Consider the following 17,061-nt stretch of genomic DNA (forward strand, 5'->3'; position numbering starts at 1 on the left):
GCAGATTACTCATAATAGTCCAAAGGTGGAAGCCACGTGAGTGTCCATCAGTAGAGTAACAAATACACAAAATGTGGTATATCCATACACTGGAAAATTATTTAGCCTCAAAAAGGAAGGAAATTCTGACAATATGCTACAACGTGGATGAACCCTGAGGATTATGCCAAGTGAAATATGCCAATCACAAAAGGACAGAGTCCACTCATACGAGGTAGTCAAACTCATAGCGTCAGAAAGGAGACTGGGGGTTGCCAGCAGGTGTGGGGAGGGGCGTAGGGAGTTACTGTTTAGAGGGACCACAGTCTCGGTGTTGCAAGATGAAATGAGTTCTGAAGATTGATTACACAACAGTGTGAGTGTACTTCATGCCATTGAACGGTAAACAGAAAAATGGTCAATTTTGTGTTATGTATACTTTACCACTGTTAAAAAGAAGACGCCAACAATCTTTCCTACTCACCATGGCATCCATGAAAGGGAAGGCAGCAAGATACAGGAAGGCCCTTCGTGTCTTGTTGCCCACTGACTCGTCCACATGGTGCAGTTTATTGATGATGTAGTAGCCTAGGTCACTGTAAGCTGCAAAGGCCCAAAAAACATACATGAAAATATTTAGAAAAAGATATCTTTATATGCTTCTTATTTCAAAAGCTTAAAAACAATTTTAAACGTAGCATTTATTTGTTATAGAAAAATTAGAAAATTTAGATAAGCAAATAGAAGAAAATCATCTCCAATCCCATGCCTCTACACAGAGGGGTCCCAGCTAACACTCTGGGTTCTAATCGCCAAGTTCTTTTATGGTGTGTGTTTTAACGTAAGAATGAGATTGTGTTATACATGCACTTTTTTGTAAACCATGGTAATCTTTCCATGACATGCCTCTACATTTTAATTCATTGAACCCCTTTTTGTAGGTTTACTTAGTATCAACTTACTCAATCTCCTCTTCTTGCATATTTAAGTCATTTCCATCATTTTTGATATATAAAAATGCTTGGATAGGCTTGAAGCTACATGTTTATACATATTCTTAATTATTTACTAAGAGAAAATGTCTAGATGTTAATATGCCTTTTCATCAAAAACTCTGAAGCTTACTTTTCCACACTGGCCAGTCCTTTTATTTTATTTCTGGGGAGGAGAGTAGCTACGTTGGGTATAGTCCTGCACAGTGGAAAATGACATCCACGAGGAGCTTTTGAAGTCCTTCCAACATCAGGATTTGTTACCAGTGTGTGTCTGGAACGTGGCGGGTACTCGGGCAGCAGAGGCTGAATGAGTGCATCCGAGCCCAACAGGTGTAAGGGAACACAGATGCTTCCTGATGCACAGCTGGGCATCCTGACAGGTGTTATTAGCAAAGGTTCAATGAACTATTGAGCTGTTTTCTACCTCATTGATATAGATTTAGATTACAGATGAAAATAATAATTTTAGTGTTTTTCACAGTTTGACAAGTGCTCTGACAGTAAGTGTTCCTGCTGCTTTCACTCTCCTCTAACTATGGATATCAATGTACTTAAGTACAGAAGCTGCTTTAAAATCAGAAAGGAGCTAGAGTACAGAAGGAGTCTCACTTTAAGTCAGCCATCCCCAACGTTTTTGGCACCAGGGACCGGTTTTACAGAAGATAATTTTTCCACAGACCCAGGGCTGGTGGGGAAGTGGAGCTCAGGAGCTGATGCGAGTGATGGGGAGCGGCTGTAAATGCAGATGAAGCGTCACTCTTTCCTACTGCTCACCTCCTGCTGTGTGGCCCAGTTCTGGTTCCTAAGTTTCATGGGAGATAGTTTTTCCACGGAGGGTGGGGGGTGGTGGCGAGGGGGGAGGCTGAGCTCACTGAGGCGGTGATGTGTGGCCTGGTTCCTAACAGCCCATCGACTGGTCCGGGCCGCAGCCCAGGGTGTGGGGATCGCAGCTTTATGAGGAATAATGAGAATCCTTCCAACATTTCAAAGTTTGGGGACAACTTATTACTGTATTAACTGGTAAAAAGAAATAACCCTCCATCCTTTTGTCAGGAAGCATCTTGAATTACGGGAATTTTGGATCAGGTGAGGTCTTGGGGATGACAGCCAGGATACCGACAAGCACAAACGGGAATCGCAGCGGGGGTGGAGGTGCACGTGAGTGAGTTCCCGGTGTAGGAGCTGGGATGGCTCATTTCCAGAGAGCAAGGTGGCACGGGGTGGGGGGGTGGCAAGTGCAGGAGGAAAGCTCACATTCCTCCCAGGAGGGACAAAGGTGAACAACCCAAAGCCCAGGTGCCAGCTGAGCAAAGGTGCCGTGTGGAGGTCGCAGGGTCAGAGCCAATGAGGCAGCAAGAAAGGGGATCCAGGAGAGAAGGTGTCCCGGGGCAGACAGAGAGAGGCCTGGAAGGGTGGGCTTACTTATGGCAGGGGACATGGCAGGAAGGAGGCAGCTGTGATGTCCCTGCCTTGGGATCAGAAGCCCGACAGAGACGGAGAGAGGATTAGAGGAGGCCTCACTTGACCTGGGAAGGCTCCACTCTGGGAGGGAGAGCTCCACTCTGATTTTGCAGCGCGGTAAGAACTGCATTCAGACATGAGCTAAGCTGGCTGACACACAAAGCCAGAGGGAAGATGTTGCTTAATCATACGAATGGTCTACTTGGGGTGCCAAACCGTGGAAATTTTGTCTCAAAGTTTATTGTTGCTGCCACTGTTTATTTGCACATTTGTTTTCATCCGGTCAACAAATGTTCACTGTGCAGGGAGGTACAAGGAGACAGTGTCGACCCTGCCCACGCTGCCACCCCCCCGACACCTCAGCTGAGGCCACTGGCAATGACAAAGGCAGCCACACCGGGTGAGCAGAGCAATGCAATGCCAAGGGCATGAGCACGGGGCTGGCTATGAATAGCTCATGAGCTAAAATCCCCTGGTAAAAGTTATAGTCCAGATAAAACACCAGCTGCGTGGACTTAACTGCAGTGGCTGGAGCTGGGACGATGGAACTGAGATAAGACTGAGATCTAGAAGGCTGGTGTTATAAGCTGAACTATGTCCCCTCAAAACTCAGACATTGGATGTGACCTTATCTGGCAATAAGGTCACTGCAGATATAATAATAGATAGGTAACATGAGGTCACACGGGAGTCGGGTGGGCTCCCATTCCAATACGGCTGATGTCCTTACAAAAGAAGAGATTCAGAGGTCGATGCACACAGGGAGAACTCCCCGCAAAGATGAAGGCAGAGAGCGGAGTGAGGCCTCTACGTGCCAAGGAACGCCCAAGATTCCCAAGCAAACCACCAGAAGCTGGGGCGAGGCATGGGACAGGTTCTGTCACAGCATCTGAAGGGACCAACCCTGCCACCATGCTGGTCTTGCACCTCCAGCCTCCAGAACTGGGAGACTATCAATTTCTACTGCTGAAGCCACCCAGTTTGTGGTACTTTGTTAGGGAAAACAGAGGAGGGCGGCTTCTGAGAAAGGGAGACAGAATTATTTCATGTTAAACTCTGGGGTCGTGGCAAGAACAGATGGACCATGTGACTTTGCACAGTTAGAGCAGAGCATGCCGTGTGCATGTAGTGCCTGGAAATACAGGGATCGATGTAAGGAAGGTTCTCCAGCCTGAGGAAGGACAGAAACTTTATCTGAGGAAGGGGAGCCCCTTTTAATTATCAGGCCCAGAAAGGCATTGCAGTGTGACAGCGTGAGACAGCAGTCACATCTCACTACCCACCTTGAGCTACATAATTACCTCTTGAAGCCACTTGCTACGTGGCTCTAGACTGACACCAGGTAGCCATCGAGTGCCCTGTGCTGGACACAACTCAAACCCTACAGTTCAGCAGTGCGCGGCCAGTCACCAAGCAATGCTATTTCTGTGAACCACCGAGAATTCCTGAGAACAACTTTGCGTCATCCCACTCCTTGTCTCCTTTTGCCTTTAATAACCTGCTTGTAACAAAGGCTGAACGGAGCACTCCCCAAGGCAATTTGGAAGTGTGTCCTCGGCAGCTGTCCTCAGTCCTCAACTTTGGCCCAAATAAACTTTTTTTTCCAGAGACAGGGTCTTGCTATGTCACCTGGGCTGAAGTCTGAAGTGCAGTGATGTGATCACAGCTCACTGCATCCTTGAATTCCTTGGGCTCAAGTGATCCTCCTGCCTTAGCCTCCCCAGGAGCTGGGATTGCAGGTATGAGCTGGGATTATAGTTGTGAACACCTGGTCCTAAACTCTTTATATAAATTTTGCCTCAATTCCTCTCTTTAGGTTGACAACCCCCTGTAAATTTAGTTACTTGACTATTCTAACAAAATCATCAAAGACAGTGCCTTTATGTAGGGTAAGTGGAATAAACATGGAACGTTTAACAGGTTCTGAAGGAACCTGTCTCCCTGGGATGAACCCGGCCCTGATTTCTGACTCTGCCAGCTTGTGTCCCCACCCCGAGCCTTTTTCAACATGCAGGGCTCTTCCTGGTCCCCAAGTTCTAGAGTACTTGGGGACCTCTGGGGTCCCAGCTGCTTTTGCGTTTTTTGTTTTTTTTTTAAACTTCTTTTCATTTTAATCTCTTCTTCTTTCAGCTGCTAGAGGAGAAATTTGGAGGCCAGAGGGAAGAAGATTTTTCTCTCAGATTTTCTTCCCTCCTTTAGCTCCTCTCCTACATGGTAGAAGAAGAGTCTGATTATAACTACAGAGGTTTTTTTCCACCCTGGTGCTGTAGGTATAAAACCCCAGCAATGGTTTTCACCTACTCTCTCCCACCTTCCATCCATCCCTCCCTCCCGTGCCCCTGCGCTATTTCTAGCTAAAGCTGTTGGAGGGAGGGTGATTTGTTTAAAGTGCTTTGCATAGAGTCCATAATTACCAGGCTAGCTGCCTTAGCAACATTTAGTAACCTTCGACTTCTATAAACCGCCTTACCAAGATTGCTGTGAAACAGCTTTATGTTCCTTGCAAAGAGAGAATGCTATATTAAAAAAATTAAACAAGGCTTTTGAACAGATGTAAGAAGGCACAGACTTGACCAGTTTACAGGTGGAAGCTTTGAGTCTGCCTAATACAGGGAAACAGAAAGGGCCCTTCATATGCATGGCTCCCTGGACCTCAGCCTGGATGACGGGTACTTTCTGGAAGGAGTGGTTCTCAAACCTGGTCATCCAGTAGTTATTAGCACTTGTTGCAAACCATGAAATGTTAATATTAATTAAAACAGGTCTAGGATAGGCGCGGTGGCTCACGCCTGTAATCCCAGCACTCTGGGAGGCCGAGGTGGGCGGATCGTTTGAGCTCAGGAGTTCGAGACCAGCCTGAGCAAAACGAGACCCCCATCTCTACTAAAATTAGAAAGAAACTAGCTGGACAACTAAAAATATATACAGAAAAAATTAGCCGGGCATGGTGGCGTGTGCCTGTAGTCCCAGCTACTCAGGAGGCTGAAGCAGAAGGATTGCTTGAGCCCAGGCCTTTGAGGTTGCTGTGAGCAAGGGTGACGCCATGGCATTCTAGCCCGGGCAAGAGAGTGAGACTCTGTCTCAAAAAAACAAAAAACAAAAAACAAAAAAACAAACAAGTCTATATGCATATATTTTTCTACATCCAAGAGGCAAATTTGAGAACTCTTGTAATTCAAATTCCGTAGTTCTCAATGCTTAAAATTCTCACAGGTCCTATTCGTTGACCTGCGGTATCCTGCTTACAAGGCTTTTCATGGGAGCAGGTAACTTCGCCCCTGTGCTTCTAGTGTATTCTTTCCAAAGTGTGTGTGTTCACATGGCTGACAGGCCATATTTAAATCACGTCGACAAATATGCGTTGAATGACCTGTATGTATCAGGGTACAGCTGTGAAGGGGCCAGTTTCCTACACGAGGGCTGGGATGTGGACATATAAATGATATAACTCATCCATAATCTGTACTGGGCAACATTTGTCCAGAAAATATAGGGATGGGAAATGTAAACATTGCCTAGGCTTTGAAGAGATACATAAACCCGTGTATAATGTAATTAAAGTAAATATGAAATTTTAGCACAAGAACAAAAATTCTATCTCATTGATATCAAGACTTGGTAGAGCGGAGTTCATAATAATTTACTGCAGGATATTTGCATCTTTCTAGAGAACATGTCTTATTCACGTCTGAAAACCCAGGATCTAGCCCAGTCTTTACACATAGTAGGTATTTGATAAATGTTAATTGAATAAATGCTTAAATCCACAATCCCAGAAGTGGTGACTGGGATAGATTGATAGCAAAAATGTCCCCAATTCTTTCCCCTTCCTTATAGCGCCACTGTTTGTTCACGTGATTTTGCAGCCCCACCTGTCAAAAGCTGGGGCCTCTTCCCCTCCCCCTTGAACCTGGGCTGCCCTGTGACCCGCGCTGAGCAACGTGCAGTGGAGACGATGGTGTGCTGGTCCTGGTTCTTGGCCTCAAGAAGCCATGTGTGTGTCTTTTTTTCTTAGTTGGAGGACGGCCACTGCCACCTAGAAAAGTCCAGGCAACTCTGCTGGAGGATGAGAGACTGTGTGGAAGAGAGCTCAGCTCTCCCAGCAGACACCATCCAGCCCAGCCTGCACCCAGCTGACAGCCCCCCAGGGAGCCCACCAGGACGGCAGAGCCACCTCCTAACCCTTGGCTGACTCCAGAGGCACAATTCCAGCCAGGTCCAAAAGAACCTCTCCACTGCCACCCCACAATCTGGTAAACAAAATTAAATGCTTGTATTTTGAGCTACTAGGTATCGGGGTGGTTTTTTACATGGCAATAAGTTGTGAGACTATATTGAACTTGCTCATTCCTAGCACCCTTGCTGGTTTAAATTATGTCAAATTGTATCAATTCACCCTTTACACAGCTGGTTAATAATCCATGAGTAATGGAAAAATTTGAAAAGACAAGTCTGGTCAACAGAATCAGTCTCAAAACTACTCCAGTTGCTCACTGCAGGGGCAGAGGAACCTGCAAAAGTTTTGTTCCCCTGGGTTCTGCCAACTGTTCAGGTCGCTTCAGAACACGGTTACAGGTTATCATGGAGAAAAAATGTGTAAAGAAATGTGTAAAGAAAGCTAAACCCCACAGCAATGGTTTGGACATCTCTGTGAATTGGGAGGGCAGGCAATACTCCATGCAGGTGTATGGAGTATTCCCCTAATTTCCATGCAGGTGAAACTAATTTGGACCCAAATGGAACCAAATACAAGGTCAGCAAGTTTTCCTCTTCTGTAGATTCATTAAGAGGGAGAAACAGGATAACACCTGTACTGCAACCACTGGCCTGAATTACGGTGTGGTGGCAGTAAGCTGTGTGTGCTGCAGTTTGTAAAAATAGTGTCTCATAGATGAGTCCATGACAGAAGTCCTGGCTACGGTTAAGCTAAGAAAGGGACACTTAACTGGCAGGTGCCCAACAAGGGCCAAGAGATAGTCCCAAGGCTCCTGCCATTTGTGTATCTTGAGCCAGGCTTTGGGTGCATAGAGTAGACAGTAACATGTAGGCCAGCGGACCTTCTAGACTTCAAGTCTGTCAGTCCAACACGATTCCAAGTGTGTACTCATTTGGCTCCTTGCACAAGGCTTGGGTGGGTGGGAGGTGCTGCTGAGTACATTCTCTAGAGCCATCTTCCCCTCACAGTCTCCACCAAGCACTCCTGTGTGGTCAGTGGAATCCGCCCCAGCCTTGACCGGGAAAACCCTTGACCGGGAAAACCCTTGACCATGTGCAAATGTCTCAAAGATGGAAGAATGCCTAGCTCACCAGTGGGGCCCAAAAAGAAAAAAAAAATCAGGAAAAAAAATGAAACACAAGGTAAAGATTCCTTAACTATAGCAAATGTAAGAAAAAGGACCTAGTAAAAGGCTTTTCCTTCACTGGGGCAAACACAACAAGGGATGGCACTACAAAAGAGCTTTCAGTGCTCTCTGACTTGAGCCTATTTCAATCATGCTCCTATCACCCGGTAACGGATGCTCGGAGAGGTAAGTGAAGGTGAGAAGCTACACTTGCCACTGATTTTTCAAAGCTGGAGATGTTTGCATTTGAAATCCCTTCTAAGTAAAGAAGATCCTCCTCCAAGGACTGGTAAATTATTAGTAAATGCCGAAAAGCATGAAGTGTTGAACTTCATCCAGACTGGGAGAAAAAAATCTAAGAGAAGACCATGCCAGGATCACTTTAGATGGCCATAGCAAAATGTTAATTTAGAGCATAGGGTCCAATTCTTGACTCCATTCTCTATCCAAGGTAAGGAAAGACTAGAAAGAGTTGTGCTGAAATGCAACTCATCCTTTCAGAGACAGTTAAGAAATGACACAGTCCCATAGTCCCCAACCTTTTTAGCAACAGGGACCGTTTTCATGGAAGACAATTTTTCCACGGACCGGGGAAGGCGGGCAGATGGTTTCAGGATGATTCTAGAGCATTACATTTACTGTACACTTTATTTCTATTATTATTACAGTGTAATATATAATATTTATATAACTCACCATAGGTTGGGGACCCCTGACCCAATCCCGAAGGCCTATCCCAACACCCCCAAAAAGATTCTCTGCTTACTGTGTATTCTCACATATTCTTATATAAATGCCATTGAAAAATTATTAATTAGAATAACTTGATAAAAAGAAATAAATTAAGGTGATGGGGAACTAGCACCTAAAGAAATGTTTAAGGCAATTAAACTAGTTTTTCCTTCACAAAAGAATAGAGAGAAATTCAATGTAAGCCTAGATTTCTCTGGTTCAAGTTCCCACTCCGTGAATCAAGCATGGTGATTTCGTCATATGTGTGTACGCACCCATTCTAGGCCCCACACAGGAGCTGCACACGCAGAGAATATATGCTCATTTCAATATCAGCCCAAGCAAATATACTTAGGAGACTGCTTGATATCGTATTAACATGATGGCTTCTCATGTCAAATATCTCTGGAGCATTTGCTTTTTTGCTTTATCTATGTCAATATTCCCCTTCCACAAAGCATAGTTACCCAAGAGCTGATTGTTAACAGCTGAGATGTAAGTAGCTGCTGTCAGCATCACTAGTAAGTGAAAACGGGTTTAAGTGTCTGATGTAGATGACACATGAAGTGGAGACTGACACTGGGAGGGAAATGTGCGATGATGTAGGAAAATGGTGGTAAGAATAGGTGGGGAATGGACAGAGAGCACCAACCCATTACGGAGCTTGTGGTCAAGATGATGGGAAACAGGGCCGGCGAGATCTGGGAACAGAAGAGCGCACAGGACTACTAAAAAAGGAAGGAGGCAGGAAGGTGAGCAGAGATGCATGATGCAGCAGATGGCAGAAAGCGAGGCAGCGATCAGAGGGTTGGGCAGAAAATGGAAGGGCGGCCAACACACCAGAAAAGGGCAAACCATTCAAATCTGAGTTGGAAGTGTTCCAAAGAAACTGATAAGTGCTTTCTTAGCAATTTTGGAAAACATTTGTTTGGTGAAAGAAAAAATGCTATAACTATAAAAATATCAACAGTGATAAAATGATTTAAATATATCTGTGACATAGAACCATTTTGGTTTAAATTTAAAATTTCATGATTCTATTTTAAAATTGAAAAACTTAGATTTGCTTGGAAAATGACATTGATTTATTTCAATGACCACACTTTCCTCTTGACAATTTCAGTAAGACAGTACGTTCAGCTTTTCTCTTCCATAATTATTGACCGCTGGTAACTAGCTGTTGGTCCTAAAGTCTCACTCAACCACAGCTGAATAGGGAATGCGAGTTTTATTTAGAAGACCAAGTAAAAAGACCAGTAGCAGAAGGGAACTCATTTACCTATTTAGAAATGCTCCTTATTTAAAAAATATGTGGCATTTTTTCCAAACACTTTACATATAATACCATCTTTTAAAAGGGCCCAGATCAAATCTAGCTGCAGAAATTTTCCTCAAAAACAGGTACACATGCAAACACTCAGTCCATGGTTAGCCTTCAGGGCATAAATTGCAAGAACAAAAGGCATCTCCTCTTCATCTCACGCCCTGAAGCTCTGAGCACAAATTAAATGATCAGTATTAACGCTTTGGCTGAATATTTGGCCCATCGGTAGACATGCTCTCTTCCACACTGTTCTGAGTACAAAATTCAATGCCACCCTCAAAAGGAAAACCACAAAGGCCTTACCTTCTTTATTTTTAGATTTCCAGTTATGTGAGTAAACATTAGCTGCTTGAGAATACACCGTAAATGGTTTGCGTTAATTGTCTCGGTCATTTACTCTTGACATTCATACTTCTCTTATAACCAGCAACAATCTTAAGGTACACAATGGATTTGTGAAGTGTCATTCACAGTGCTTTATGCAACTGGCTTCAGTAGATGTGCCATTCAATGTTTATGCCAGGAAAGCAAGGCTGTTTAAAGCCAAGAGGTTCTGAAATCGTGCCCTCAAGGTTTTATTAGTATTACCACCAAGATGGCAGTGGAAGTAGAACTCCAGCCATAAAGGAGAGTGCTTTTCCAAGATCTCGGTTAAACTGTAGACCAGTTACCCTATGTAGGAGATATTTTCTTGTTGTTCCATGAAAAGAATGTTATGCCAAGAGTATTTAGTCTTGTCTTTGAATAAAATACAGTGAGGCCCTAGAACAATTACTTTAATAAATGAAACAAACTGTTTGTTTCACTGTTTGTTTCACTGCTGATGAGCATTAATTCTAAATGACAATCATTCCATTTTCATTGTTAAGATTAAATAAGTCAGTATAACAATTCATGCATATATCTAACACAAGCACCTGCTATTTTACTGGGCTTACCAAATGCTATCCCTAGATATCATCACCTATTAATGAAATTACTCCATCTCTGACTTTGGGAATCAGGGAGACAAAACTACAGCTTTCCAGAGAAAACACATTTTATTTTCTTGGGCTAGGAACACAAACACCATTCCTCTCATTCCCTGAAATTTTCATAAGAAATATGTGATAATCAGTGAAGAAATCAGTTATCCCAATAAACACATTTAAGTCAATGAAAAGGAATACAAAACTGCCCAAGCTAGATTCTTCAGCGGCGGTCAGCGCCTTACCTATCAGTGTGTGGAAGATGGCAGCGATGGCCCCGGCCACCACCATACACAGGACGGCTTTGGTCCTGTCTCGCTTGCTGTTCACGAACACCAGGCCCACGTTTTTGAAGTCACTCATGGGGCCCGTGAAGAACTTCATTAGGGAGTACGCCAGCCCGTAGCTGGCCAGCATTTCGACTGCATCTTCCTTGACAGCAGCAATGCCCCGGTTCAAGGCCTGGGCAGGGGGAAAAGAAACCCACAAACAGCATTAGAAATGTCACCTCATCTCTGGGGAACCACACTTCTAAAATGAAACTCAGCACATCATGTTTCTATAGAAACACTAAGCAGCTTATAGGGCAAATCTCACTGTCATTTGATAAAAGTGATCGGTTTTCATTTTCATCTGCATTAGCTTTAGTTTGATCATCTTTTTGTGAAAGAGATACCTGTCCACCGCAGTTAAAGTAATAGAAAAAACCCAACAAGTATTTTATGTTAATAACAGAAAATAATCCTAAGAAGTTTTAGTTAAAAGTTGATTAAAAAAAGAACTAACATGTTACATTTGTGGACTGAATCTACATAGCAGGAACAGGGATTGTGGAAATGAACCAACCAGTTTATACTGGGGAGGGAGGTGTTCTTTTCCCTCTATAGCCACGTCTCAGTGCTGCCTTGGTATGTTCGCTAAAGCTAATTTGAACAACACTAAGTGAGCCAACAGGCGCTAGAAAGAGGAAAGGCGGAATACAACAAAGAATTCAAGATAATCCTCAGACGCACTTAATATGTAAGAATTGTACACTGTTACAACAAAACAAAGTCAAGTCAGTCTATTGGGTTTCACTGAATCTGGTACTGTTGATTGTAAGATAACATTATTAGTTATATACCGCCAAAAAAGAAAAAAAAATGCTCCCAATTATATCTGTAAGCCAGTGATTTTAAGATGCATTCAGATTTCAGAGATGCTAAAATATGGGGGTGGGCATGAGGCGTGCCTCAGAATCTATGAGGTAAGGTATTTCACATTACACTTAAAGTTACTCCTTAGTTTCGGGGGCTGATCTAGGTTTGGTCTCTAAATTAATACAGTGTCAGCATACTCTCAGCACAAGCACAGGTAGAACTAATCAGCAAAACCCAAGGCCTTCAGCTTCTTTGCCTTTGTTTCAGTCCTTTATGAGACACAGCTGACTGATATCATGAACACGTACAGTTGAACATTCTTTGCAAAGAACAAAATGTTGTTATAGGAAAATACCAATATGTAAAAATGATTTTAGAAAACCTTAGAATAAAAATTTATGATAGCTGTGGGAAGTCATTTTTCTGACAAAGTTGGTGTTATATAAGCTAGTTTCTGATAATTATTTCCAATTGTATCTCTAATTCCCTTTTCCTTTCTTCCAGTAATAACTTGAAGACTTCCATAAGAACCTTCTCAGCCTCTGCAGTGCACACCTGCTGCGATGCCTTTCTTAGAAACAAATCTTCCTTTACACCAATGCTGATCGAATGCCTTAACACCCTAAAGCAAAATAAAAACCAAGAAGCTCCTTTACAACGAATCCTCCTGTGTTTGACAGGCTTATCTAGTCAGAGGGCTCCTGCTGTGTCAAAACCTACCACTTGAGAATTTACTGAATTAATTCCTTCTGGACTTCTGTAGTAGACGCCACGCTGTGGGTTCCCCACCCAGATCCCCTCTCTTGGGAAGTGCACCCATCCGAGCTGCTGGGAGTTGGCACCCATGGCTCACAGCTGCCTTCTCTCAGGGCGCAGCACCCCAGCCCCTGCGCACTGGGGAAGCACACCTGGCATCTCTGCCAAGCCTCCGGGCTGGCTGACACGGGGTATGAAAGATCAGCGCCTGCCTCCACGTGGAACCACTCAGGTGTGATTCCCATCCCAGGATTCCCCTATCCCAGGATTCCCTGTGGCATCAGAGGAAGCGCATCCCCAGTGGAGACCAACTCCTTGCTTCACTTTCCCGCCGCCCAGCCTGCTTCCTCCCACACGCACCGGGTTGGCGTCTGGAGAACACAAGGTAGGACGGCTTCCACTTACTCATCTTTCAGACATCGGGAATAGTGTATAGTTTTTTTCTTTTTCTTCCCTATCCTTCTCCAAATCCAGGATGGTGAATTGTTTACTTGTTTTTATTGCTCAAATGTGTTAAAATTTATATGATATATATTATTTAGCACAGGTTTTAAAAGCACCTAGTAGGGCACCTAAATAACCGAGGACTTGACTTTATAATATGTCTTCTTAGCAAAGCTGTATTTTTTGCTAAAAACACATCAGCCCTGGCTGAGGCATCCTTTGCAATGAATTGTATTTCCACCAACAATTCTTTGGTCCTAAAGCCAGTGCTGGGGAGGTGGGAAGAAAGACAGGCCCAGGTAATGATAGCTCTGTCAGCAAGACCGAGTGGGAAACTTTCATTTAGCCCAACAATTACGGTAATTTGAGGAAAGAGCATGGGGTTTAGAGCCGTGCAGACTTGAGCTGGAATCTGCTTCTATCACTTAACTGCTGAGTGGCCTTGGCCAACGTATTTAATATTTATTCTCCCTGAAATAACCAGCGATCTTAGATGGAACACAGAGAGAGTGCGGCGCAGCACGCAGTGGCTGGCCTAGGGGTATTTGAAAGCAAGGACTTTTGTCGGTTGTGTTTACTGCTGTATACCTACCGCCGTGGTGACATCGTAAGCACTTCAATATTGAATGAACAAACAAATTAGCTATTGTCTACCAAGAACTTTAAGGTTCATACTGATTTTTATGAACTTAAATCACATTTTAACTAAGATATAATTGCTTGTAAGATATGCGATTGATTTAATGTTTTTAATGACCACACTAAACATAAATTATTCACAAAAGATCCTGATTTCAAGACACATTAAAGTGCATGAAGAAAAGCTTCAGAATCGAGGACATGTGCTACATCCATGTTATTAGCCCTTTGTCATTCCCACGTGTCGCGAGTATTTCCCCCAATTTGTTCACTTCTCAGTTTCATGATTTTCTTTGGATACTAGAAATAATATGTAGTCTGTCAATCATTTTATGGAGTTTCTGTCTATGCTTTTAGATTTGCTATTTTACCCCTGCCCCCATAGGTAATTTTGTTCTAATGTATGGCTCCATTTGCACACTTAACTTTTTAATCTTCCTGGAACTTATGAAGTGAGTTATGAATTAATTTCCTCAAACCACTTGTTGAATAAACCATTCATCTCCCACTTATTTGTGATGGTTTCTTACCATGCATTAAGTTCTCCTGTGCCCCTCAATCACCTGTTTGCTTCAGCTGTCTCTATTGGCTCACCCTGTTTTTCCTTGCAGCATGTTCACTACCTGACGTTGTATCATATCTACTTGTAATTTCTTTTATGGCCTGTCTGCTTTACCCGAATGTAAGCTCCAGAGAGCAGAGACCTGTTTCTCTGCTACATCCCCAGACTCCCAGCATGGTAGGACATCACCTGACATGATTGGTAAGTATTTGGAAGAATGAAGGAAAATGTACATAAGCAGTGTAAACATTTACTGTGATATGTACTGAAAAGAAAAAACACGGTAGTTTCCCCCCCTTATCCACAGAGGAGATGTTCCAAGACCCCTGGGGATGCCAGAAACTGCAGATAGCACCGAACCCTATATATACGTTTTTTCTTATACATACCTATGATGAAGTCTAATTTATAAATTAGGCACAGTAAGGGAGTAACAACTACTAATACTCAAATAGAACAATTATAACAATATACTGTAATAAAAGTTACATGAATGTGGTCTCTCTTTCAAAATACACTAATATTTTCAGACCACGGGTTTAACTGAAACCAAGGTAAGCGAAGCTGCGGATAAGATGAGACTATTGTGTGTCAATGAGCTGGATGCTTTTTGGAGAAGCTTACAGACAAGGCAACCCCTATAAGGAGGTGACATCTGAGCTGGGACCTAAAGAACAAGCATGAGCCAGGTGTATGAAGAGCTGGAGGAAGGCTTGTTATTTTTGAAGTAGAGAGGGTAGAAGGTGAGTTTGGAAAAGTTGGCAACGCTAAGCTCATTCCAGGCTGCGATGAAGAACGTGTGTTTTGTTGCAAGAGCAGAGGGAGCCGTGGATGGGGCTAGGCAGGGACAGGACGGAGGAGGCTCGTGCTGGTCACAGCAATGGAAGCAGACTGCGGAGGGAAGGGAGGCGCAGGGCTCTGCGGCAGGCCAGACCAGGGAAGGTGAGGGCCCAGGCTGGGGAAGCAGTGGAGAGAGAGGCGCAGACAGACCAGAGAGCATTTGGGAGGGAACATCAGTGGTCTGGTGATGGACCACACGGTGGGCATGAGGAAGGGAAGAACCTGATGATGACTGTTGAGCTTCTGGCTTGAGCCCCGGTCAAGCGCTGCTGCTATTTACTGGGGTGGGGAGATGGTGGGGAGGAAAAAGCAAGAGCTCCACTGGGAGCCTCACGCTGGTTTGAGACGCCTGTTGGAATTCCAAGGAGAGAAGTCAAGTAGGATGGTTGCCTCCGTGAGTCTGTGGATACACATTGGGAGGTCTTCAATACATAGACAGTATTTAAAGCCAGGGGACCGAACGAGATCGTCTAGAAAGGGGGAAAGGAAAGGAGCCCAAGATTTGGCCCTATAGCACGTCGGGAATAAACGTAAACATGCCAAGGATGTGGCGAGCCTGCCTTGTCATACGGTGATCCTGACTGTGCTGTAGAGTTCTGTGTTAATTAGCTAACGAGTATTCTTCTGGTAATGTCACTCCCAAATACTGCATTCTCCTGGTAATGTCACTCTCAAACACTGCCACTTCTCTAGCCAAGACCAGGAAGAAAGTGGCTGTGGCTGGTAGAGAGGAACAAGCTACGGTCGTGACATTCAGCTACAAAAGCGTCTGCGATGCCTTCAGCATGAACTGGGCCTGGAGGCAGAATTCCGGCCAAGACATTCATAAGCACAGAGGTTCACCTGCTGTTTCAAGGCAAGTGTCTAAATGTTCACAGGCCTTCCAAAGTAAAGACACTTTGCTTCAGATTAGGGCCAGATCTAACAGCACTCCGACAATTGTAAATACGGAGCTGCCCTTCCATCACAGCCTGGCTCCGGCCGCAGGTACATGGCACGGGCCTGTCCTCACACTTCACACCAGCACTCTCTACACCACAGGCACTCGGCAACACGCAACGCCTGACTTAAAAACATATCTGGGTCCAAAAATCACTGAGTGGGTCATACGTGCTTGCATATCTCCCGGTATCTGCCAGGTCCATGCTGTTCTGTTGCCTTTTTTTTCCCCCACAGTAAGTTTGCAAAACCACAGGATATTAAAAAGTAAAAAATACAACCTCCAAGGAAATGGTCACCAAATCCCACAGGTATGAACCGATCTCCCTGGTATGAGCTGTCTGGATCATTAAACCTTAAAAGAGATTCCCGACATTTTTAAACCTCAGACCTAGAGACCAGAAATATCTCCATACTGTAGATTGAGATTCTTCAGGACAAGAGTTGCCAACTCACCCCAGTCCTGCCAATCATTTTATGCCCATGTCAGCAACAAGCATTCCTTGCACGTGGGGACCCCTGGAGCCCAGGACACGGTGGGGGGAGGGGGAGGGGACGACTCCTCCTTGGGAGTGGGTCTGGTGCACAGGCTGCTCAGCCCATCTCCTGTCCGGGAAACCTGCGAGGCACTGATGTGTAGGCAGATGATTTTCCTGAGATCAATACAAAAGCTGAGCCAATGAGCCATGGTCACGGTGACAAGGTGGTACACTGGTCTGATTGCTCTGGGCCTCTGGATGAGAACGGTCCTTTCTCATCCTCCCTGCAAGTTTCATCATGATTATAAGACCCTGGGCAAGACCCTGAGGTCCTGCTCAAACAGCACCTCCCTGCCTCTGCCACACTTGTCACCTGCACCCGAGAGACCCTGCACAACCCCTGGCTGCTGCTGTCTACCCACTGGCTGAAACGCCTGAGAATTGCAGAGTTGGGCAAAAGGA

At 44.4% G+C, this 17,061-nt stretch overlaps 1 protein-coding gene across 2 annotated transcripts in view; it reads right to left on the bottom strand.

Moving 5' to 3' along the window:
* Positions 1-17,061, bottom strand: part of ANKH (ANKH inorganic pyrophosphate transport regulator) — a 137,548-nt gene that overhangs the window by 45,451 nt on the left and 75,036 nt on the right. For both annotated transcript variants that reach the window (XM_069492743.1, XM_069492744.1), the window contains exons 2-3: positions 11,047-11,263; positions 464-582 (exon numbers count right to left, since the gene is read on the bottom strand). In XM_069492743.1, the coding sequence (XP_069348844.1) occupies positions 464-582; positions 11,047-11,263 (336 nt within the window). The remainder of the gene's footprint in view (positions 1-463; positions 583-11,046; positions 11,264-17,061) is intronic.

Source organism: Eulemur rufifrons, chromosome 17 (assembly GCF_041146395.1).
Source record: "Eulemur rufifrons isolate Redbay chromosome 17, OSU_ERuf_1, whole genome shotgun sequence".
In the NCBI taxonomy this organism is placed as follows: Eukaryota; Metazoa; Chordata; class Mammalia; order Primates; family Lemuridae; genus Eulemur; species Eulemur rufifrons.